Genomic DNA, 26,313 nt, shown 5'->3' with positions numbered 1-26,313 from the left:
TGATTCCTAACTGGTCGTACTCCAGGTCAATGGAACGTACGAGGCCACTCATCCGGCCATGATAAAATATTTGCAGGCGATCAAAAATGAAGTCGGGACACTTGAGGAGTTTCATCTAAATCAAGTGCCCATGTCTTCAAACAATCAGGCGGATGCTCTGTCAAAATTGGCATCATCCGCCTCCTGTGAAACCCCTCGGTCAGTTTTCTGGGAGGTCATGGAAAAGAGAAGTATATCTAATGAATACACCATTGGAATTCTTGACCGAAGCTCAACCTGGAGGGAAAACATCCGGGCCTACCTTGCAGACGGCACGCTCCCTAATTCACCCCAGGAGGCGGCTTCTCTGAAGAAGAAAACGACAAACTTTGAGCTGAGACAAGGAGAACTCTTCAAAACTGGGTTTTTGAAACCTCTGTTGAAGTGTGTTACCCTAGAGAAGGGTAAAGAAGTCCTCTAAGATTTGCATGCGGGTTTCTGCGCCTCCTACATAGGCGGCAGGTCCTTAGCTACAAAGGCTAGGCGACACTATTTCTGGCCTAATCTGGAGTCGGATGCCATGGAAATGGTAAAAAAATGTGACATGTGCCAAAAGTTTGGCAAGCCCATCCATCATCCGGCCACAGACCTGACGGCCATCCACAGCCCAATACCCTTTGCTAAATGGGGCATGGACATACTTAGGCCTTACACAGCCGCCCCAGGCGGCAAGCCCTATATACTGGTAGCTGTGGATTACTTTACTAAGTGGGTAGAGGCGGAGGCGGTTAAAAACATCAAGACCAAAGATGTCATCTCCTTCATATGGAGGAGTGTTATCACTCGTTTTGGGGTGCCCATGTCTATGGTTTTTGACAACGGACCTCAGTTTAAGACGCCTCAGTTCAAGACTTGGTTGGGAGACCAAGGGGTCTCAAGTTTCTTTGCATCAGCCGGCCGGCCCCAAGCAAACGGCCAGGTCGAAGCCTTCAACAAGTTAATCTCATACGGAATCAAAAAGAAAATAGAAAGGGCTGGTGGCCTTTGGGCGGATGAATTACCACACGTCCTCTGGGCCATCAGAACAACCGCAAAAGGGGCAACTGGAGAAACTCCATTCCTCATGGTGTATGGTGCAGAAGTTGTCCTGCCCATCGAACACTAAGAGCCGACTCTTCGAATCATGTTGTATGACGAAGAAGTAAACAGGGAGGCCATGCGGCTAGCATTGGACTCACTTCCAGAGCGCAGGGGCAATGCTGGCTTGTGCCATGAGATTTACCGTCAGAGAATGACTCGGGCCTACAACAAAAGAGTACACAAGCGTCCTCTCAAAGTGGGGGACTTAGTGCTACGGAAAATGGAGGCATTCGGTAGGGCGAATGAACAGGGAAAGCTAACACCGAATTGGAAAGGCGCATACCGTATCTATTGTGAAGTAAGAGACGGCACCTACCGACTGGAAGAACCAGACGGAAGGCGGCTGCCTAGAACTTGGAATGTAGACAACTTAAAAAAGTATTACTTCTAAGAATTTTTGTAAATGCTTCAAAGTTTTGATTAATGAGAATATGTCTTCATTTCCCAAACTTGTCTTTTTGCTAATTTTTGTAAATTATGCAGGCGTCGCCTGTACAAAGTACAAGCAACCACCCTATTTTCAACGTCTGTCCCAACAGCAGACGTCCCATTCCGTCTAAAGGAGACGACTGCACCAAATCAGTCGATCCTACTAATTTATTTTCAAGTTAAGTCCAACACTTAACAGCTATTTACCATTTTTATAGAGGCCAATGGCCGGATAATAATAAAACAATAGAGGCTGACGGCCACAGTCTGCTCCAACATGAGTCAGATAACCGACGACGTCCATACGGGCGAATTCGTCGAGGAGAAGCATCTACTAATACATCAAACGACCCTACCGAATGCTAAAAATGCATCCGTAGTTGTTTGAATTAATCGAAAGTGAAATCTAAAAGGTCGATAGTCTTTCGAATTGTTCTAGTACAATTGGAAAGAGGTCATTGTTTCATGATTAGAGGCTATCGAGGCATAAGGCCGGATGCGCCTGTTCTTTCTCTAGGGCAAGGCAAGTAGAGAACTCTTTCTCAATAAAAAAAGCTAAGTCCAAAAACTTAGCATTTATGGCCGAATTCGCCTGTTCTGCTTTTGGGCAAACCAGGCGAAATACTTTCTCTTAAATAAATAAGCTAATTTAAAACTTAGCATCTTATTTTAACGAGGCCTATGGTCGAATAAAATTAAAGATTCGACTGCTCTGCATGGCCGTCTGTCGCTTGGTTTGGGGCAATCACCATAGTGATTGATTAACCTAGAAACCATACACACTCTTCTAAGTATCAATAATTTCTAAGTCAATCAATCCAATCACTCGAAACCAATCGACATCCGGCCAGGGGCAAGAACATTCGCATACTATACGGGATAAAATACTTAGTTAAAATTCTATGCATAAAAAAAACCTTTGAAAATTTTTAAAGCATGCATAAACACCAATCTAAATAAAACCAGCCAAATGACCGGATGCTTCATAAAATTTAAACAATCGTCAAAATTGATGACTGCAAAGAGTTAACTGGCTAAGCCAGGAGAATTGTTAAATAACCAGACCCCTCGGTCGGTAAAGATACATTTTTACTCGGCACGCAGGCCGGAAGATCAGACAAAAATAGCCATTCGGCCGCATAAAGAAATTATAAAAAGCTTAAGTAGCAGGGGAGTTCTCAACATTGGCAGCCGCATCATTACCCGCCGGCTACTCAGCATTTTCTTCATCCTCCTCGTCTCCCTGCTCGTCCCCAGAAGAGCCTGATGAGGAGTCGGACTCTTCACCCCTCAGCAGTTGTCTTGTTCGCCTCCTCTTGAGATTGGCGAAGAATTTCAGCATTGAAATCCTCGTTAGCTTGGTCAAACTTGGATTTCCAGGTGCTATAGTCAACACCCGGCTATACCGCCTCCCATGCCATCCGCATGATGGACTCACAGTCTTCCATCATTTGTTTGACAAGGGCCTCCTTCTCCTCCTCAGCTCGGGACTTAGACTTGGCCTTCAGCTGCTTCTCCTTGTTCGCTAGGCGCATCTCCAGACGACCAACCCGCTCCTTAGCCCTCTCGGCCTCTTTCTTGTCCTCTTGCAGAGGCTCAAGCTTTTCCTTAAGACCTTTAATTTCGGCCTTAAGGTCAATAATTTTGGAGCGAGCCGAATCCAGGCCTATCTTTAGCTGCAGGTTGGCATCCGCCTAGGAATACATCATATCAAGGGTTAGTAGCTCATTTTGATCAATTTCAAATTAAGCTCGGTCTAAGGAGGACTCGGCTTGAGCTTTAGCGGCTGTTACCTCTTTGGACTTAACCTGGATTGGCCTCCTTAGCCCCTGGATGCGTAGCATAGCCTTGAGATGAGAAAAAAGCCGAATGGTCATGACCAGTCGGATATATGCTTAAACATTAAGAAAATTAAGCTAACTCTCTACCTCATAGAGATTCCCCAAGATGGCATCCAAGATAAGGGTGCCGACTCCTCTCACGGACGCCTTTTCCTCTAGATCAAGCGCCCTCAGCATCTCCTTGGCCATCTGGACAACGGTCGGCCTTTGCACAGGAGCTGCAAGATTAAAGTTAATCAAGAAAATTCTAAGAAACTATCTTTATGATGATATTCAATGAAGAGGCGGCTTATACCATGTGGCTAAACCTCCTCCTCCTTCCCATGACGCCTCTTCTCTCCTGCTGAGCCGAAAGTAGTAGTGGGTTGCTTAAAGATACCCTTCAATGCCTGAGTGGCATCCGGTTTGCTGACCTCCCTGTTAGCTTCGAGAGTAGAGTTGTCTCCTCTTTTGGGCTTGTAAGCAATGTACTTCCGGTTCTTGCCGGATGCACTCACATCACCTGTCCCAGTCTTTTGGATTTTGGATCGGGATTGCTTAGAGGGAGAAGGTCTGGTGGAGCCACTCTACATTAGCACAAGGAAAAGGCGTCAGAAAAACAGGCGGGCAAAAATTGACCTTTGCTGAAAAATATATCAAGTTTCATAAACAACTACCTTGGGGGTCCCGGCTATTTTTTGCTCGTCACTCGCTCGATTAAGGACGTTCGAGCGATATTTCGCCGCTGAGACGGCAGCCGCCATCCTTGTTGCCGAGATCTTTTCCATAGCTTTGTCTGCACCAAAAGCGGGAGTTAGAATTTATAAACAAGCATTGAAAAATAATTTAAAAGTTGCATAAAATCAGACGGTCGCCTACCTCTCGGCATCTCAGAACTTAGCCCACAAGCGGCCAAGAACACCCCATCCTCTAACCACTTGTAAAGGGGAATGTAGCTCTAAGGGACGACTATTTTCTTCCCCTGCTTATTTGTCCGAAAAGACACTTAGAACAAACCCCTGTAAAAAATTTCCTCCTGGGCCCGCCTAGGGAGAGGGGGCAAGGCACTCTTTCCAGGAGGGCTTGTTTCACCTATTGTATTTCTGGTTCAGTCGGCTATCAGAGGAATGGACTATGTAGAACTTTATTCTCCAGTCCTTCTACTTTTTTTCCTTGCCAACTGCCATTACGTACCCCTTGCAGGTGGATAAGGTGTACCAGCCTTCGTCGCCCTTAGCAGGCGCTCGGCTGAGAAAGTGCATGTGGGTGAATGCCTCAAAGCTGGGTTCCACCTCCAGCATTTCACATGCGGCAACATACCCGATAATATTAATCAAGGAATTCGGGACAAGTTGCCAGATACCCAGTTGGTATCCGTCCAGTATTCTCTCCACGACCGGATGGAGAGGGAAGCGCAGACCAGCCTAGAGGACTGCCTCGTAGCGTCCGAATGCTTGGTCCTTATAGATGGCCAAGGTCGGCCAGGTTACTGTATCATCCTTATTAGGAACAAAAAAGGAAAATCCATGACCCATTACAGTCTTGCGCTTGAAGTTGGCAAGACCTGATGTCATAGAAGTCCGCTTACTTTGCGGGACATGGTGATAGTAGAGAGCGCGTTCCAGGTGGCAGGCGCCTAGAAGCACTCGGCTCAGCCCAGCCTTCTCCTCTCTCCACTGACAAGGATTCCCATGCAGTGCTGATCTTTGTTCAGGCCTCCTCTGAAGTAACGGTGGCATCTTTAGAAGATGACAAGGCCGAATCGTCATCAGAGCTCTCCCTAGAGCTAGGGGACTACCGGCTGGGGCAAGCAGGGTCCTCCCCTAGATTCTCTTCCGACGCCTATTTTGAAGGCTCGGGCTTGTATTGACTGTCGGCTTCCCGCAATATGGTATCACTGGGGGTGCCGCTTGAAGATGGGGAAGAATAATAAGTTGGAGTTTGGGGAAGGTCAGTTGAAGGGTTTGGGGGGTTCTCAGAGATTTCACTAGCAGGCACCCTAATGGAGCCATCAGAGTTGACAGTCTTGTCGTCCGAATGGTAAAAGGAACCATCTGCCCTATATCTCCTCGTTGTCTGCTTTGTTATGGCCATCGTGCCCTGCACGCAGATGCACAGACACTGTCGGATTTGGAGATGTACTTAATGAAAAGTTCTCGAATGAGCATTCGGCACTCCTAGTTCTAGATTCAGCCGTCCCCGGTGACCGGCTGATCATTAACCTAGGTCGTGCCGGGTGCGTTTGGAAAACCATTTGTTAAAGAAAAAATGCAAGAAAAAATAAGTAAAAGAAGAGAGCAGGCGGTTACCTTAGAAGAAGGTACTAGGAGACGCCTGGTTTGCTGAAATAGACGGACAAAATGCCGAGGGTCGAATGCTTGATAAGTTTAAGTGTTTGAGAGTCTTTGAAAGTCAAAAGTCCAGAGATTCTCCAAGATTCGCAAAGGTGTGAATCCAAAAGGGGGGTCAAACCCTTCTATTTATAGAAGAGTAAAACCCCAATTTTTACCTCCAAAAGTTAATTTGAAATCCAGCCAGTAAGATGCGACACGTGGCAAGTGCGTGTCCGCTGTGAGGGAAAAATGATTTGGGTATTTTTACCCAACCAGCTGGCCCAATCCGAGCCAACCACGTGTCCCTAGAAGGAGCGCCAATCTGGCCCTTCCAGATGGTGACACGTGGTGCGCAGATTAGGCCCCCTGGGAATGACAGCTATCAAGGCCCAAAACCCAAGGGCCTTTGAAAAAGCGGCGTGCCCTTTCTTAGGGCACGAAACCCTAGAAGGGGCACACATTCCTAGAGCCCTATAAATAGGGAACATTCCCCTCATTTATGGGTATCAAATTTGAAGGACAAATTTATGACCTAACCTTGATTGAATATTAATTATTGTCTGAACTGTCACTCTCAAGATACAGTACACTTGAGCTTGGAACCCAAGCAGATAACTTTATTTCCGCACGTTTTATTCCGAATACTTTACTAACTTAATCTTCGGAGGCGGACCACCGACCATCCGACAGTCCGTTTGCTTTGCAAGTACAGGCGCCCTTTGCTGAATCCAGTCTTAGTGTTGAAACTCTCCCAAGGGACAAAAACCTTGAAACAACTAGTATCCACGCGCAACACAGGCGCGCATCTTTCTGAGTTGCGCTGGTATGTCACACGCAACATCTAAAGTTGCGCGCGATATTTAAGCCAGTAAATTAAAAATCGCAAACGAGATTTTTCACTTCACCATTTTTCTTCTTCCTTTGCCATTTTTTGCGATTTTTGAAGCTAAAGGAAGCTAATTTCATCCTCAATTCATATTTTCCGTAATCCAATGTAAGTTTTTTGCTAAAATTTGCTCTTTTTCGACTGAATTCGAACGATTTTCAAATCGTTAAACCTAAATTTTAAATTTAGGGGTTTTTTTATTCGGCTTATTTTTTCTTGAAATTGTTTCCCCTATGTTGTTAGATTATGTTTAAGGAGTGTTTTGCAACAAATTTCATGAAAAATGGTTAAGTATTGAACCTTGTATGAACATTTCTTATTTTAAGTTCGTTCTGCAATTTTACTCGAATTTGGCTTGATTTTCTATTACTATGTTTGCCCATCTTGGTTATACTTTTTAATTATGCAACAATTGTAGTATTGGAACTAGCTTTGCTTCCATATTTAACATTTTGAAAATTTTGAATCCGAAAAATTGGCAAAAAGTGTATACTTAGCCTATTTTGCCATATTCGAACTCCAAATTTGTTTGGTAGACGATAATTATGTTTGTATTATTGTTATTCGTCTAGAATTAGTTGATTCTTTGATATTTTGGAATATAATCCCTTGAATGCTTAGTTGAAACTGGTATAGGATGACTTTTGTGGGTGTTAAAAGCCCCCATTTACTGAGTTTAATTACAGGTATCGTAGCCCCAAAGTATGGGTGGCGTTCGATTTTTGTGTTTTGCCCTATCAGTAGCCGTTATGCTGCCGAAATGGGTCTAGAATACGTATATTAGTTTTGTTTAGGAAATAAAATAAACTAATTAAAGAAATTTTATCCGTCATAGAATGGACTCGCCTCCGTTTGTCAATGCCGAGGAGGTTCTCCTTGGTCCGGATGAGGCGGTTCACCCTCGGAAGAGGGTGACCTGTCCTCGAGAGAAGGTTCAAGAGCAACGCGTCGCGGTTGATCAACGTCGCCAGGAGAAGGTGGTTTTGGAGGCTCCTTCGAACTAGGACCCTAGGTTCCTTAAGTGGGACCCAGACAACCACGTTTCAATCCGAGGGTGGGACCCAGATAACCACGTTTCCCGCGCTTTCATTTCTTTCTCTTTTCTTTTGTTTCTTCTCCTTTTTTAACCATAACCGTTTTTTTATTTAGATTGAGCTAGGCATGCGTTTGTACGGCTTTGGTGACTTGCGAGCTCGTTTTGAGAGTTTGTCCGAGGTGGCAAAGGACATGGTAGCACTTTCTAGGATTGACTCCCAGCTGGCGGCTATTTGGGATTTATCAAGCCAGTCTACGTCGTTAGCTTTCTTCCGAGGATTGCTGGAGTTTTGGTGGGATTCAACCAACACTTTCCACTTTCCATGGGGAGAGATGACGGTTACCCCTTCTGATTTTGATATGATTACGGGTTTTCCTTTCGGAGGCGAGCCTGTAGTTATAGACTCGTTAAGGGGTCAGACGAGAGATTATGCGACCTTGTGGGGGACCATCTTGCGTCGGCCCTTCACGTGTACGCGCAATCTTGTCCGTACTCGGTTCTTGCTGACGAGTTGTCAGCTGACGAACTTGACCGGTAGTGTACACCTGAGTAGCTGGCTCGGATATACATTGCCCACGTTCTTTTCGTCACCATCTTGAGTGATTGAGGAGAGCGTTTCGCCATTGGGTTACTTATTTCCCTCAGCGTTTTGGGGCAAGTAGGTAGGTAGGTAACCAGAGTTGAACGGAGGTATCGTATGCCCGTATGCTTACGGCTGAGGGCAAGGCGACCCGGGTCATGGATTCAGCGGCAGCTACTCAGGTGCCTTAGATCTCGCTTACATGGCATAGTCGTATCCTTGAGGTACGTGTTTTAAGGCTTTCGATTATGTTGATACCCATTTGTGTCTCCCCGAAACTAAACCCAGTGATGAGTACCTTTCGCGTCAAATCGTAATCGAATAAAGTGAATGTGTGGAAAGTATAGTGTTGCGGTTAGTTTTTATTTCTTTTCTTTCCCTATGTTTCTAAAAACCTATTTGTTAGAAAACAACCAATCCGGTTTGGCTTGGTTTATGTCAAGGGTCCAATAATAGTGTAGTTGGGTCGGGTTCGAAAAGTGCTTTCCAACGATATATTATAAGCCCAATTCCGATGAATAACAAGGAAGTTATGGCCAAATTACTAAAATGGGCCCGGTTTGATATTTATGTGCGGCCCAGTGATCTAGAGGAGGGCCTAGTATTGGTTTATCATTCCTAGTGCAATTAGAATTGATTATAGTATTCTAGAATCTTCTAGAAGGTTCTTTTAATTCCTAATTTAATTAGCATTGACAAATTGACTTAAGTTGACTTTTTAGAGTTTTAATCAGAATAAAAGAATTGTTTTTAAGGAAAATACTATTTTGCCTTTCTGTACAACTAAATTTTATCAAGTTAAGAAAACGCGTGAAACTATTGTTTAACGTCTGACGACAGGACCAGCGCCTGGCGCCAAGTTTGGCATCTGGAGCTAGCCCCGGCGTCTGGCGCTAATGTCTAACGTCTGGCGCCAATTTGTTTTATCCTCTTCGAAACTCTGATTCGTTTTTTTATCAATCCGGCTGATTTTCTCTATAAATAGCCTCTTAAAACCTCCGTTTTCAATCATAAATTTCCATCGATTCTTATTCTCTCTCTTACCAACTCTCATAAATAATTTCTTGATTCTCTCTCCCTCTTTCTAGCCTAACCCTTTTACAAATACAAATCCTCATACATTAGCACTAGACACACCTAACCAAGTTCGAAGTTGTCTTCTCCCTAGACGTGAAAGGTTTGATATTTCTGAGGGTTTGGTCCTAAATCTAGTCTAAACTTTCTTAATTTTTTTCTATTTCAATTAGTTAATTTAATTGTTTGTTTATATTTTCCTTGAAGTTACTAATGTGTGTATTTTGTTATTAGAAAGAGGTACGAGGCATCCAAGTAAGTTCTTTAGTTGTTTAATTGATATTTTTATATAGAAATCATGTTTAGGTTATTATTTTGATTCCTAGTATCATGTTTGGGTAATTTCTAATATCAAGTATGATTAAAAGAATGCTTCCTAGTATCATGTTTAGGTTATAGAGTAAGTTCCTTAAATTAAGTATGATTGTTATGATGCTTCCTATTTTCTTTCCTAATAGCATGTTAGTTTCATGTTAGGGCTATATATTTGATCTTTGATGTTTAGTGACATGCTAGGGTTTGTTATTAATCTTGTTAGTATCATGCCTAGGATCTTGCTATTATTATGCTTTAACATGATTATGATAAATATAATTATTTTAATTATGATTATTATTTTTATTATTATTACGATTATTATAATTGTTATGATTATTATGATGTTGCTTGATTATATTTATTGTTATTGCTTGATCACGCCTTTTATGCATGTTTAAAGGGAATTTTGTACTTGTAATCACGGTTAATAAGATAATTAATAATATTGGTTAGGTTTAATATGATTATAATTCAAGTGATCGCCAATAATAGTTTTGCTTGTGCATTAATATTCAACCAACATAGATTAAACAGGTTAGGGTTAATCCTATTGATTGCATGTTAGTCAGAAAGCGCATATGAATACGATCAGAATAAAGTAGAGGCTTATTATTAGGGCAGGTTCAACCTCTTTTAGGTTGGATTTGTACCTTCATCCCCGAACTACCAGTCATGGTTCCAGACCTATTGGAGTTGACAATCTCCTGGATCGTTAAGGGGTGTAACCTTAACCTCGTGAATGGTTTACAAGTTCCTAAAACTTGTTGGCGACTCTTTTGCTCTATCTTCTTTCCCTTTGGACGCCACCGTACTTTAGTTTATGATCACAGTGGGGTTTAAGTTTTGGGTAATGCTTGAAATATTCCCTATAGGTTATTACTTTCGTTTTTTCCTTGTAGGCTTATCTTTTCTCGATTGCAGGCTTGAGGATACTCGTACCTGCCTTTCTTAGCCCCAAGGGTGGTTGAGGCTACTCGTCTTCCTATCAGCCATCGATTGGTCTCGATTAAGAGGAGACGAGATACTTCTGTCGGCAACTTTCGTTAGAGGATTCTTTCGGCGACTCGTGCGTTGGTGAGTATTCCAACTACATGTTCTCTTTTTGTTTTTCGATTTTATTCGTTTTCTAACGATTTTACATGTGGTTGTATTTTATAGATCGATCTCCGTCCTTAGAGTTTGATCATCGGAGTCTATGAGGCCATCTGATCTAGCATGGTTCGTTGTCCTTTTTTGTTCCTCTATACGGGACTCTCGGTGTTCTAGAGGACCGACGCTTGGTTTTTAGGTGAGCGTGTTCTCTGGAAGCTTTCGACCGAGGAGCCTTTGGTTCCTGCGGATCCCCTTATCCGGATACTGCGTCCGGGCCTGCTGTCTATCGAGGATCGAGCTCAGGCGATCCTTGGTTATCCAGCGGAGTAGCTGGTGCTTCCGAATGCTTCTTATTCGGCTTTTATAGCATCCAGGCTGACTCCTTTTCCAGCCTTTGTTCCGGTTAGTTTTCTAACTCTCTTTTTTGTGTTTCTATTTATTTTTCGGAATTTTGACCCTTTATCGTTTTTTGTCACATGTATTTTTAGCGGGTCGAGCTAGGTGGTTGGGTGCCTCCTACAGCGGAGATCACGTATACCGATGCTGTCGGATCGATAATTCGTGAGACCCTTCCAGCGGCCGAGGATAATGAGGGGATACCATTCGTACCTGAGACGGTTGAGTCGGTATGTTTTTTATGTATATGTACTTAAATATTTCTATTTATTTTTTTTTTGTTTCATATACATTTGTTTACTAACTGTACTTGTATTCTTGGAACAGGTTCCGCGAGAGACCGTGAACGGCATGGTGAGGACTTTACATGCTTTTCGAGCTGCTTATCGGAGAGCCCTCGTGACTTTGTCATGCCGTGATCATCGGATGATCGCGGTAAGTTTTTATTCTTTTTTTTTTCTTCGCAACAAAGTTATTACATTTCACGTATTAATCTTCGTTTTGGATTTTGCAGGATGTGCAGCAACCGTCTAGTAGTTGCCGAGCACCCTGATTCCTCTTTTATACATTTTTTTTTTAGGAAACTTATGTATATATATTTTTTTGTATATTTTTTGTATATATGACACATTTGTATATATGTCATTATTATTATTATTATTATTATTTGTTTCTATGTGTACATGAATGCGAAAATTTTTTGAGGGAGGGAAAGGGTTTCCGACTTACCACCCTCGAAAAATTAAACAAACTCAAAAAGGAAAAAAGAAGGAAAAAGAAAAAGAAAATAAGAAAATAAGAAAATAAGAAAACAAAAAAAATAAAGAAGTAGGAAAAATAAAAATAAAGAAAATAAAAAGAAAAAGAAAGTAGAAAAACTATAGAAAAAAGAAAATAAAATGAAAATAAGAAAATAATAAAAGAAAATAAAAAGAAAATAAGAAAGTAGGTAAGAAAAGGGACACAAAATGTTAGAAGGCAAGTGTATGATTCGTCTTAAGATCTCGTGAAGATTTCGTCATTATATGAGCCAAAATACGGAAATTAACCCAACTTACATGCCGCGTTAGGGAAGTCGCGCGCAACTGCGTGAGTTGCGCGCGGTTGTTGCGCGCATGTATTTTTGTTGTGCGAGGGTGTCGCGCGCAACTCAGGAGTTGCGCCCGCCACCTGTCAGTGAACTTTCCTTTACGCCGAATTTGCCGAAAATTTGCCCCTCTTGGGTCTATTTAAACGTGGTTTTGTGTAGGCTTTTGATCATCTCGCATTCATTTGCTTAGTAACATAAGAAATTAAAAAGAATTAATCCCTCTAAAATCTTATTCTCTCTCTCTTTTTTTTAACAATGGTGAAGACCTTTGAACAACGTTTGAAGCAATGGGTCACTTCCCTTTCAACCGAGGACAAAATAGCTTTCAAAATTTAACACTTGGACCCTTTATTGAGTTATACGCAATTAGTGGTTAACTTTGATTTTCTTCATGCCGTAGTCAACCATTGGGACTCTAACGACCATCTTTTCTTTTTATAGGGGATGAAATTGTCCCCCTTCCTGGTGAGTTCGAGGCCTTGCTAGTTTTCCCTATAAACACTCTCCCTGTGACTTATTCGCCTACCTTGTCGAATCCCAAACCTATATTCCAAAGATTTTTTGGTTTGGCCGACAATGATATGACCAACATAAGAACTGAAGAAGGCGTGAATTTAATTCAATTTATTGAACACTTCGTCGCCCACCGTGACAACATGACTAAACAACGCTTTCAAATTCGTGCTTTATCTTATTATCTTGTTGTTAATTGTTTACTTAGTATAGGCAAAGAATACGGAGATTATTCAATGGTGTCCATAGTAGAGCAAATAGAGGGATGTCATTCACCCGCTCCTTTGGTTTTGGCGGAAACCATTCTATGCTTGAATCTCCTTATAGGAGATCCTAACGAAAACGGTTTCACGGAAAGTCCACTCCTATTACAGGTAAGTTTTTTTCGGCGTTTATCAGCGCAAGTGAAGAAGTTGCACTGGCATTACCAGCGTAATCTTTGGAGTTACGCGCAGAGGGTGCGCGTAACTACTTTAGTTGCGCGCGCCACCTGCTTGTGTAAAAAATCGCAAACTAATTTTTTGTTTCTTTTTTTTTAGATTTGGCTCATGGAACGTTTGCGAATTGTTGATCAGCCTCAAAACCTTGAAGCTAATGGAGTAAAGACATTCCCTGGACGTCGAATCCTATATAAGCATAAGAATAAAGAGGAATGGACGTCGTTTTTCTGTCATGGAGTTCCTAACATACTGTTTGTGATTCCTTGGTGGAACATAAATAGTATAATTAGGAATAGTCTCAATTTTCCTTACATTAGGCTTTTAGGCCTGTCTAGTACTACTTATACTTTTCCTTGTAGGGTGATGAGACAATACGGGATGAGGCAATATATTCCTCCGCAAGATTGCGATGCCCCTAAAGATGTGACTTTTAAACCTGAAAGGATTGCTTGTCGGATAGAATATTGGTCAACTATTCCAAGGTGGGTAATACAAAATCCTCTTGCGAGCATCACATTATCTTCCTTTTACAAGGCTTAGATGAATGCGGCGGATAAGGGTGAATTAAACAAGGCTAGATCTCAACTTTAAGCCGCCACCACTCGTAATCCACCTAAGCCTTTGATGCATTCAACCAATACTACTCCTCCTAGCGGCCAAAACAAAGGAGTGAGAAGAAAATTAGACTTCTCATCTCCTAAGGCTCGTTCGAAGGAAACAAAAAGGAAAGCTCCTTCCAAACCTGCGCAAAAACGTGTGAAGATCAAAGAACCTTCACCAAATACTCGCAAGAAAGCTCCAATAGTCAAAGGGAAAGGAAAACAGGTTACAAAGGCCCTAATCCCTAAATTGAAAAACAATGTTTGGGTGAAGAAGAAGAGTGTAGGGGAAAGCTCCAAGGTTTCTGAAAATGTTGCGATGGAAACTACTCCTCCATCATCTGTGACAATCTAGGACATAGTAAAACCTTAGAGAGTTACAAAATTTTATCATTAGTTTTTATTTTTTATTTTTTATTTTTTATTTTTTATTTTTTTTAATAAAGTGTAATCATTACTATGTTTTTTTTTGTTTGTCTTCTTTTGAGTTCAATAATGTCTTTCTTTAAAAATTTTGAATGAAATAAAAATGAGCTTTATATTTTTATATTTTGATATGACCGAATCATAAAGATTGTCTACATATTCGCATTGCGAAATCAGGTCTTTGCGTAGTTATATATATATATATATATATATATATATATATATATATATATATATATATATATATATATATGTTCTCTTAGATAGACATTAAATGAAAAATTTAATCAAACCTTGTTTAAAAGAGTTAAATCAAAGTTTAATTTTATTTTCCGAGTATATTATATTTAAGAAACACCCTTATTTCACCATAAGTAGAAATCAAAACTTCATTCAAACGCAAAAATTCGGGTTCGCAGTTTGTCATCAGGTAGCGTGGCAACATTAGGAGTTGCGCGAGCCTTTCGCGCGCAACAAAATCAGTTGCGCGTGACATCCTCGCGCAATTGTTCTAGTTGCGCGCGACACATGTGCTACGAATGTCTCGAAAAAATTTTCTTTAAAAAAATCGTATTGTTACCCCCCCAAGTGTGAAGATTAATTTCGTGATGTTCGAAAAAATTTGAACACTTAGAATGGTTTTTTTATTTCTAAATTACCCCCCAAGTGTTATGTATTTTACTGTGTTATTCGGTAAAATGCATAACACTTAGAATCTTTCAATCGAATGCTTAAGTAAAAATGGTTGTATGAGTGAACGATTTTATCTGGATTTCATATTTAATATTTCTTAAGGCGATCAATGTTTATTAATTTGCGAATTTCATCTTCTCCAATATCCATTAATCTGACGGCTCCCCAGATAGGATTTCAATTACGCGGTAGGGACCTATCCAATTAGGTTTGAATTTCCCTCTTGGATCGGTTGGTGGACCCCTAACCTCCTTTAGTACAAAGTCACCTTCTTTTATATTTCTAGGTTTTACTCTTTTATTGAAGTGACGCGCAATGCGCCTTTGGTAGACTTGTACATGCTACAAAGCTCTTAATCGTCGTTCATCGAGGAATAAAATCTCTTCATACCTCGCTCTTACCCATTCAGCTTTCGGTAGCTTACTTTCAAGTACGATGCGTAGGGATGGTATTTCTAGTTCGACTGGTTACACTGCGTCCATTCCGAAAACTAAGGAGTATGGAGTTACTCCTATTGATGTCCGTATAGACGTTCTATAACCTAATAATGCGAAGTGTAGTTTATTCGGCCAATCTTTGTAATTTTCTTCCATTTTCTTAATGATGACTGTTATATTTTTATTTGCCGACTCTACAGCTCCATTCATTTAAGGTCTGTATGGAGATGAGTGATGATGGTTTACTTTATAACGAGTTAAGAGGGTCTCAACTTCAGCTTTGAATTGAGATCCTTGATCACTAATTAATTCATGTGGAACTCCATATCTACAAAATATGTTTCGTTTGAGAAACTTTGCGACATGTTTAGAAGTGATATTCACGTAAGAAGTAGCCTCAATCCACTTAGTAAAGTAATCAATGGCAACTAATACGTACTCGTGCCCTCCAGATCCTGTTTGAGAGACTTTTCCAATTATGTCAATTCCCCAAGTCGAAAAAGGCCAAGGGGAAGTGATATTGTATAGTTCGGATGGTGGAAGGTGTTGTAAATTGGCGAACATTTGGCACTGTGGACATTTTTTAACATATTGTATGTAATCATGTTCCATAGTGGACCAATAGTACCCTTGTCGTGAAATTATTTTTGAAATCATTTTACCATTCATGTGAGGTCAACAAACAGCTTTGTGAGTATTTTCTATAAGGCGTGTGGCTTCCGATTGGCCTATGCATAGTAATCTTTGACCAATAGGTCCTTTTTTGCATAATTGACCATATATTAGACCATATTAGGCCGCAAGTGTTCATAAGGCTCGTTGGTCTTTTGATGAAGTATTTTCAGGATATGTGCCATGAGTAATATATTGGAGGATATGATCATACCAAGGATTGTCTCCTTCAATGTCTTTTATTTCCTCTATTGCGTTGCAATACGCTAGTTCTTCTCTTCTATCAACGCATAATGGCATCATATTTAAGTGATCTGGAATGTTGATCATTGAGGCTAATTTTGCTAGCACATCAACAAATTGATTGTCATCCCTTGGGAGATATTTAAAATCAATATGTTCAAAATGCTCGATCAGTTGCTCTAGGTGTGCTTGGTATAATATCATTGTGGAGTTCTTTATTTTCCATTTTTTTAATATATGATTTATAATCAAATTGGAGTCTCCATATACCTCTAATTTTTTCACACCTATGCTAGCTGCTGCTTCTAATCCAATAATGTACTCTTCACATTCTGTGACATTATTAGTAACCTCAAAGTCTAATTTAACAGAGATTGGAGTATGTGCTCCCTCTGGACTTATGAGTAACACTCGTACGTCACATCCTTTTTGGTTGGACACACCGTTGAAGTACATAACCCATTTGTCATCTTGTGTCATTAGAATCTCTTCATTCGGAAGATAAGTAGTTTCTGCACGACTTGTTTGAATTTGATGTTGTGCTACAAAGTCGGAAATTACTTTTCCTTTCATGGATTTTTCAGGAATATATTTTAGTTCAAATTCAGTCAACATCACCAACCACTTAGATATCCTTCCTTGTATGGGTGGTTGTTCAAACAAATACTTTACCGGATTTTGTTGAGAAATCACATGAGTAGTGTGTGGTAACATATAATGTCCTAACTTTTTTGTCGCCCACACTAATGCTAGGCTTGCCTTTTCCAAGGTGCTATATTTTGTTTCGTATTGGATGAACTTTTTGCTTATATTATATATTGCACGTTCGACTTTTTCTACTTCTTGTGCTAACATGGCCCCTGTGGCTGTGTCTGTAACTGTAATGTATAGCCTAAGAGGTAGTTTGGGTACTGGTGGTGCTAAAATCGGTGGACTTTTGAGATAATCTTTGATTTTCTCAAAGGCCTTTTGGCATTGATCGTCCCATTCATGTTTCTCCTCTTTTTTCAACTTTTTAAATATAGGCTCAGAAGTCATAGTCAACTTGTTGATAAATTGACTAATGTATTGTAATTTGCCAAGAAATCCCCTAATTTCTTTTTCTATTTGAGGGGGAGGCATGTTAATAATTTCCTTTATTTTAGAGGGATTGATCTCGATGCCACGTGTGCTTACTACGTATCCGAGTAACTTACTAGAAGTTACTCCGAAGGCGCATTTTTGTGGATTCAATCGCATTTTATATTCTTTTATGCGAGTGAAAAATTTGCGTAAAGCTTTTATATGGCCCATTCTATCTTTGGACTTCACGATCATATCATCCACATACACTTCTATTTCTTTATGCATCATATCATGCAAGAGAGTCGTAGCCGTTCTTTGGTACGTAGCTCCTGCATTTTTTAAACCAAATGGCATGACTGTGTAGCAATACGTACCCCAAGGGGTAATAAAGCATGTCTTTTCTTCATCTTCTTTTTCCATTAAAATTTGGTTGTAACCTGCGTATCCATCCATAAAGGATAACATCGAATGTTCAGCCGTGTTATCTACCAATATATCAATATGTGGTAGAGGAAAATCATCTTTAGGGATAGCTTTATTAAGATCCCTAAAGTCGACACACATGCGAACTCGTCCATCCTTTTTAGGGACTGGAACAATGTATGCTACCCATTCTGGGTAATTACCTACGCGAATAAAATCGGTGTCCAACTGTTTTTGTACTTCTTCTGTTATTTTTAATGCAACATCGGGTTTCATTCGTCGAAATTTTTGTTTTATTGGTTTAGAAGTAGGGTTCAAGGGAATGGTATGTTCTGCGATTTCCCTATCTATTCCAGGCATGTCCTTGTATGACCAAGCAAACACGTCTTTGAATTATTTGAGCGTTAATATGAGGGTCGATCGCTCTTCCGGATTTAGAGTTAAGCTAATTTTGACTTCTCTCTTATTTTCGTTAGTTCCTATATTAATTATTTCAGTTTCTTCAACGATAGAGTTCTTTTGTTCTCGTTCATTCATTAAATCAACCAATTTATTGATGTTATCATCTTCATTAGATTGATTGTTAGCATTTGAAAGATTCAAGAGAAGGTATATACTCAGAAATAGAGCTCATATTATTAAAATCAAAAGAGAGTACATCAAGAGAAGATTCCTTTTTGGGATCTTTGTCCTTAGAACTAGAAAATAAACTCAATAATGGCCACAAGGCCTAGATTTTCAGCTTCCTTAGAGTCTACAATAGATTCATCGTCCGATTCTTCAAACATTTTCCCTTCGCCTGTGACGATCTCTAGTTTATCGCCTTTGTGATTGATCCATTTGAAAGATTTCATCCATCCATGCTCAAAAGATTCGTTTAAAGGGGTGATAAACGAGGTTGGGTCAAAGGCTTCATCTTGAATGGCGTTTTGATTGGTCATTGTTGCGACATGATTTTGCTCTAGTCCAAATAGCAAGTTAAATGCTTGCCCATCATAGCACCCTCAAGTTGGGTGTTTTGATTTAACGATGCTAAGATCGTCATCCAAGAAGTAGCAATCATGAAATATTTTAAATCCAGGCTTCTTAATTCCTTCCAAAACTAAGGGTTCCCGAAAGTCGTAACATGGGTAATCTTCTCCCTCCCTAATGAATTGTCCATTAGGGGTTTGTTGATAGGATGAGAGTAAAGTGATTATCTCTTTCTTATTATTGTCTCTACGTGCTTTGTTCTTTGCATCGTGAGACTCCAATTCTTCTTCGGTTGGTTTATATCCCAATCCAAAGGAGAAGATTTTCTTTGGGATAGGAAGTAAGAGAGATTTCTTCATTCCTATTCCCAAAGGCATCCCTGGAAAGTAACTACTCTTAAGCAAGATGTTGTTTACTATCCGAGTGGAATATGGATCAAGCTTGAATGGTTCTTCCAAGTCCTCTTCCATTTCAATTGTGAAAATTGGCTCATGGAAAATCCCCACATGTCCTCTTCATCCTTATCATGGTTTATTTCTAAGAGTGATTGATCATTTATTGCTATTTTGAGTGGAGAAGCATGTATAGTCATTGGAAGCCTTGATAGTTCAACCTACTCATTTGATGAAGTGAGGATGGTATTGCACCAAGCTCATGTATCCAAGGACGTCCAAGTAAATGGTTGGTTGTAGGTTTTATGTCCATCACATGGAATTCAACCAGTTTTTGAATTGGGCCTGCAGTAATTGGTAGCTTAATAGTTTCACACATCGATCTACTCGAATTGTCATGGGACCTTATTCTTTGTTTTGTTGATTGGAAATATTTTTTCTGGATTAAGGCCTAAGTATTTTGCCATTCGTAATGGGCATACGTTTACAGCGGACCCATGTCTACCATAGTTAGAGGGATATTGTATCCTTTGCATCCCACAGTTAAGTATAACGTATTGTTGTGGGTAGTGTCTTTCAAAGGCAAATCATCATTTCTGAAAATGATTGACTTGTCGGATTTCTCGCTAGTAAGCAAGCTAAAAAGGTCCTGAGGGGTTGTGTTTGTGCTTACAGACAAAGCCGTTAGAGCGTTCATGAGAGAATTCCTATGTTCTTTAGAAGTACTTAGGAGTTCCCAAATTCTGATATTCGCCTTGGATTGGCGAAGTTGTTTGACCAATGGATCTTCCACCTCAAGTGGAGGTGGTATTGTATTTTGTGTTTGACCTTGGGTTTCTGTGGTCGAAGATCCATTTGGTGGTGGTGCTTGGTAGACTTTCCAAGAACGAGTTAAATGATTTATCTCATTTGGGTTAGTCATAGGACTCATAAACCAACTTTCTTCTAGAGGCTTTGGATGTGCCTCCATTCCAAGATTCTCTAGGAGTTGTGCTTGATACCATTGTTCATCCAAGGAGATATTTGATAAATCTTGTGATTTCCCCAAGAAATGATCCCAATCATGCGCTCCATTTGTTTCATTTTGCAAACAAGATGGAGGTGGGACGACGGCATACTTAGAGACATATAATTCTTGAAAGTCGTCGTCCCAAAGTCCACATATTTCATTAGTTGCCCCTATGAGTATTGTGGATAGAGGTTCTCCTATGGGTGTGATATAGTCCAAAGGAAGAACGTATCATTTCCCATATGGTCTTCATCGATGTGAAACACCCCTAAGGGGGATGTGCTATTGTTAGGTTTAGGCGTGGGAATTTTCCCATCGTCTACTAAATCTTGTATTTTGTGCTTTAAAAAATAGCAACGTTCAGTATCGTGTCTGTAGACACCCATTTGTGTCTCCCCGAAACCGAACCCAGTGATGAGTTCCTTTCACGTCGAATCATAATCGAATGAAACGAAAGTGTGGAAAGGTCTAGTGTTGCGGAAAGTTTTATTTCTTTTCTTTTCTTTTCTCTTCTCTCTGTTTTTGAAAACTTTATTTTAAGAAAACAGCCAATCCATTTTGGTTGGTCCATGATATGGGTCCAATAGTGGTGTAGTTGGATGGGGCTTGCAAAGACCTTTCCAACGATATATTATAAGCCCAATTCCGATGAATATTGAGGAAGTTATGGCCAATTTACTAAACTGGGCCCGGTTTGTGTTTTAAGTACGGCCCAATGATCTAGGGGAGGGCCTAATATGATTTATCATTCCTAATGTAATTAGGAATGGTTTTGGTCTTCTAGAACATTCTAGAAGGTTCTTATCATTCTTAATTCAATTAGGATTTTTCAGAGTTTTAATCAAGATCAAATAGCATTTTCGACTGAAATTATATTATTTTATCTTCCAGTACGGGAATTTTATCAGAATTTCGAAAACGCGTTAAAAGCCGGTTTGGTGTTCAACCCCAGGCCTTGGCGCCTGGAACCAGGATTGGTGCCAGACGCCAGCCATTGGCGCCTGGCGCTAGCCACTTGTCCTAGCGCCAATGAGTCAGGGCTGGCGCCAAGGTGGTTTTGTGGTCTTCAGACTCTGTTTTGATAAATTATCTTTTTTGGATGTTTTTCTCTATAAATAGCGGATCAAAACTCCGTTTTCATGGCGAATTCACCATCTATCTTCACCATCTACAATCATCATTCATCAACAATCTCTTTACAAAATTATTCATCAACTCTCTTCATCTTCATCATTCATTCATCAATTTTCAATAACACTAATCTTTTAGCATTCTTTTCTAAACCTTGCTTTTCATACAAAATTCCGCATTCACAAGATCTAGAAGCACCTAGCCATATTCGAAGTTGCCTTCGCCCTAGACGTGAAAGGTTTAATTTCTGAGGGTTTGGTCCCAAATCTCTCTTTCAATTATTTAATTGTTTTGATTATTATTTTCCTTGAAGTTACTAACGTGTGTATTTTGTAATTAGAAAGAGGTACGAGGCATCCAAGTAAATACTTTAATGGTTTAATTGATTTATGATGTAGATATCATGCTTAGATTGTTATTTATGATTCCTAGTATCATGTCTAGGGTATCTTTAATTTTAAGTATGATAAAGTATGATGCTTCCTATGTTCTTTCTAATATTTATGATTATGATTATGATTTATTATGATAATTTATTATGTTCCTTGATATGCATATTATTTTATTATTGTTATTGCTTGATCACCTTTTATTGCAGGTTAAAGGGAATTGGTATTTGCAATCACGCTTAATAAGATAATTAATAATCTTGTTAGGTTAATTGTGATTATAATTCAAGTGATCACCAATAATAGTTTATTTGTGCATTAATATTCAACCAACATAGATAAACAGGTTTAGGGTTATTCCTATTGATTGTATGTTAGTCAGAAAGCGCACATGAATACGAGAAGAATAAAGTAGAGGCCTATTATTAGGGCAGGTTCAATCTCTTTTAGGTTGGATTTGTACCATCATCCCCGAACCCTTATTTGGTTCATGACCTTATGGAGTTGGCGATCTCTTGGATCTTTAAGGGGTGTAACCTTCACCTCGTGAACGGTTTACAAGTTCCTTAAAAACTTGTTGGCGACTCTTTTGCTCTATCTTCTTCCCTTTTGGACGCCACCGAACTTTAGTGTATGATAACAGTGGGGTTCAAGCTAGTGGGATTTTTAAGGCTTGAAAATATTCCCTATAGTTTTTGGCGACTCCACTAGGGAGGATTTCTATTTTAATTCCTTAATTTGTTTCGGCAATGATTTAGAATGAGTGGATAAGACTCGAAAAGTTCTAAGTATTTCATGTGCGTAATTTTGATTAACATTATTGTCATATGCTTAAAAAGTTTCTCATTGGAAAGACCATCCGTAATGAGTCAAAAACATAGGATTTTACACGTAGGAAATTTGAGAAACGTCTTTCACAACTAGGACTGAAATAACACCGCGCGAAACTGGATGATTTTATCGAGCACAGAAAGCTGTTGAGGCATGTGGGAAGTAGCGTCAGGGGCCAGAGCTTGGCGCCACACTTTTTGCCGTAGCGCCAAACGCCAGTATTGGCGCCAGGCGCTACAGTTAAAAGTTGGCGCCAGTCTCTGTTTATTGGCGCCAATTTCTCCCAATACCGAGCCAGAAATATACGTTCTAATTTCGAACGGTTTTGCGTATTGTTTGCTCGATCTTGCTTCCTGATTGAATTTTTTCTCACTTTTATGAAACCCATATGTGTTTTTAACATATGGACATAACCCTCTGGGAATTCATGCTCTATCTACCCGATTGAACGCTCCTGGCAACAAAGGGTACATCTGAGATGTTCAATTCACCAAACCATGGAAGTGAATTTTTTCTAAAACTCGCGGTGTTCTATCCACACGCGTTAACCCTTCACGGTTAGGCTTCTACGCGGTGCATCTGAACAATTAACCATGGACCCTGTTTGACTAAACCATATCCCGAACTTTAGAGAACTAGAGCCATGGTTAGGTTGCGAACTCATTGCATCATGTTGTGCCTACTTGACTAATTGTGCATTATGTGTTGTGCATATATATTCTATGCTCCTCCTAACCGTTTGTTCATTTGTGTTAAGATTATAATTAATGACTTAAAGAACTTTGCCTAATTAATTAATTAATTAATTAATTCGAGTCAATAAAGCTTTTTTCTTCTTTTAATCGGAATTGACCTAGTACGACTTTAGGCACACCCCAGTTGACTAATAATATCGAAAACAGTCCCAGACCGAGGCTCCAATATTGGTGCCAAAATCTGGGTTGTAGCGCCACTGTATGGTGTGTAGCGCCAGACATTTACTAAAAAGTCTGGCGCCAACCACCATATTGTGACGCCAGTCCTGTCGCTTGGCCGACAGTTCGGATTATTTGTCGAGTCATCACCTAATGTCTAATCAGTCAGTTTCTCGTTTAATTCGGTTAATTTTGCTGGCAATAATGCTTAATTGAATCAATATTCTAGTTTAGGCACTACGTCCCATGTTCATGACACGAGTCTTAACATGTCCCCTACACTCACTAGTCTTAGCACACACTTTGAGTACACATCACCAGGGCCATGTCTTAGGTCCATGCATGAGTCGGTCTTTCCGTCATTTGAGTTGGGGGGTACATTCTATTCCTAATTCTTGATATCTCTCCATCTAAATCTTCTTTCACATTATATTCCGATCTTTCTTCACCTCCTCCATCCATTGCATGTTGAATAAAGTTTGAGTCAAATAATTAACAATAAGTATTCCTAAATTCCTTTCCCACAGTACTTGGTCGAGGAGAGAAGGGCGATTGATCAAGGACAACCTCTTTATTCAAGTTTCGCTTTTTGATAAACCGATTCGTCAAAAGAGGAAGGCTAAGAAGATAATGGAAACTCAAGAAGAAGTCAATGAGCTTAGGAACCAATTGGTTACCATGACTGAAACACTGAAGCTACTCACCCTCAAGGTTGATGATCCCGTGAAGCTACAACAGATGGACCTCATGCAAGAGAGCCTAAGCAAGTTGTCTAGCGATTACAAGTTTCAAGAGCTTACATCACAAGGGGTCTCGGTGGACAAAGATCTTCTTCCGCAGAAGTTCAATGCCAACGACATCCTAAAATTCAAGGCAACGGATAACCCTTATTTCCATCTAAGAGCTTTTGAAACTATAATGACCATTAAGGGTATCGATAAGAAGGTTTTCCCCTCTCTATTCCCGCTATCTCTTGAAACCGTTTGCCAACAATGGTTCTTCTCCCTTGACAAGGAGAAAACCTCTACCTGGGAATCGATAGCAAACGCTTTCGTTGATAGGTACAAGTGCAATATCCAAGTTGAAACCGATCATAGACAACTTGAGATGCTAAGGAGAATGAAGGTTTTACTTCTTTCTTTAATAAGTGGAGGGAAACTTCCGCTAAGATGATTGAAGTCCCCACCGAAAAGGAATCTGTGAGGATGTTTTTCAAGAATCTCCAAGAAAAGTATTCAAAGCACCTAAAATATCAACACAATTTGAATACTTTCAAGGCCGTTTATGACATCGGAATTGAAATCGAAGATGACCTGGCAAAGAAAAAAGCTACTAACAATAGTAACCATGGTGGCTAGAAAGGAAAGAAGAACGACAATCCTTCTTCTTCCGAAAACGCCCACTCTAGTAACAATGTTAGTACCTTTGATCTCAGTGAAGTTTTAGCCATAGATAACCAAGGATCTAAGAAGCAACTAAGGAAAGACTTAACCCCCATTGGGATGAGCTACGATACTGCCTTCGATCGACTCCATGCCAAAGGACTCATTACTCCCATTGGACCTATTCAAGATCCCGCACCTGAAAAAAGATTGCCTAGTTGGAATCCAGACGAACACTGCAAGTATCATCAAGGTAGGGGTCATACTACTGAGAGTTGTCGGAAGCTAAAGGAGGTTATCCAACATTTGATTGATAATAACAAGCTTCCCATGCCTCCAGTTAACAAGAAGACTGGGTGATGATGAAGCAAATGACACAAGACAAGAGGCGAGCTGCAACGACAAGATTTCGTGACCTCTTTTTTTTATATTTCCTTTTCATCTTTTTTTTTCCCCAATAAGTCTAGCATAGGAACCTTTTCTTTTCTTTTAGATTAATTTTGTAGGTTTTTCCTTTTTCCCTTTTAAAAATGAGTATTTATTTCCTTACATATGATCATTTCATTACATTGCATTCACAAAAAAAAATATATATAAATATAATCCATGTCGAGCTAAGCACAAGGTATACCAATGATTTGAGGCACCCCTTGTAGCCACATCACATCTCCTTTCACCCTTCAATTTTACACATCCTTTCTTCATAAACCACTTTGAGCCTTGTCTAACGATAGACCCTTCTTTTTTCAACCTACATCTACCTAACCTTGGGATGGGATGGTGTGAAACTTATGCAATTCTAAAGAGAGCTTGAGCAAATTCAAAAGAAAGCAATAGCAAAAAATAAGCAACAATAAAAAAAACAAAACAAGTGTACAAAAGGGTAAGTGTTCCAATGTCTTTGATATGAAAATATCTTTGATATGAACATGTCTCAGATTGCGTCTCTTATCGAGTGCTCGGTACCGTGCTTGAGAAACATGAATGCCAAGTGAGGATAGACCGCATGATCGGGATTGCCCACACTTATAAAAATAAAATAAATGCTAAAGCAAAAAGAGCTAAAAAGAGTAGAAACTCAAGCATAAAGATTCAAAAGCGAGGTTGCACACCTTAGGGGCTTATCTAGGGTCTTGAGCCTTTATTCCTTTCTTCTTCAGCCTTTAGCCTAACCACGTTACAACCCTTAAAAATACCTTTTTGAGGTATACACACACTTGTGCGAGGTTCGGCTAGAGCTACGTTTGGCCTGATTCCTAACGGATACGTAGGCAACCTCACATCGAGGTGCGGCCGTAATAAACATGCATTCATATTCATATTCGTACACTTACACCATGATCATATCAAGGAATCTCCAATGCTCATCCCTTTTCACTTAGAGCTAGACTTGATAATAGTTTATTTGTGCATTAATATTCAACCAACATAGATAAACAGGTTTAGGGTTAATCCTATTGATTGTATGTTAGTCAGAAAGCGCACATGAATACAAGCATAATAAAGTAGAGGCCTATTATTAGGGCAGGTTCAATCTCTTTTAGGTTGGATTTGTACCATCATCCCCGAACCTTTATTTAGTTCATGACCTTATGGAGTTGGCGATCTC

The 26,313-nt window shown here is 40.0% G+C and overlaps 1 protein-coding gene across 1 annotated transcript in view; it reads right to left on the bottom strand.

The window, feature by feature from the left end:
* Positions 1-2,948: 2,948 nt before the first annotated feature.
* The window catches only part of LOC110690256, a 50,652-nt gene continuing 27,287 nt past the window's right edge, over positions 2,949-26,313 (bottom strand). Inside the window, exons 3-5 of the mRNA XM_021867082.1 lie at positions 3,769-3,955; positions 3,477-3,607; positions 2,949-3,242 (exon numbers count right to left, since the gene is read on the bottom strand). Coding sequence (XP_021722774.1) covers positions 2,949-3,242; positions 3,477-3,607; positions 3,769-3,955 — 612 coding nt within the window. The remainder of the gene's footprint in view (positions 3,243-3,476; positions 3,608-3,768; positions 3,956-26,313) is intronic.

The sequence above is a fragment of the Chenopodium quinoa genome, unplaced genomic scaffold (assembly GCF_001683475.1).
Source record: "Chenopodium quinoa cultivar QQ74 unplaced genomic scaffold, ASM168347v1, whole genome shotgun sequence".
NCBI classification, from domain to species: Eukaryota; Viridiplantae; Streptophyta; class Magnoliopsida; order Caryophyllales; family Amaranthaceae; genus Chenopodium; species Chenopodium quinoa.
Note: the sequence above shows the minus strand (reverse complement) of the source record. Positions and strands in the feature narration are given on the sequence as shown.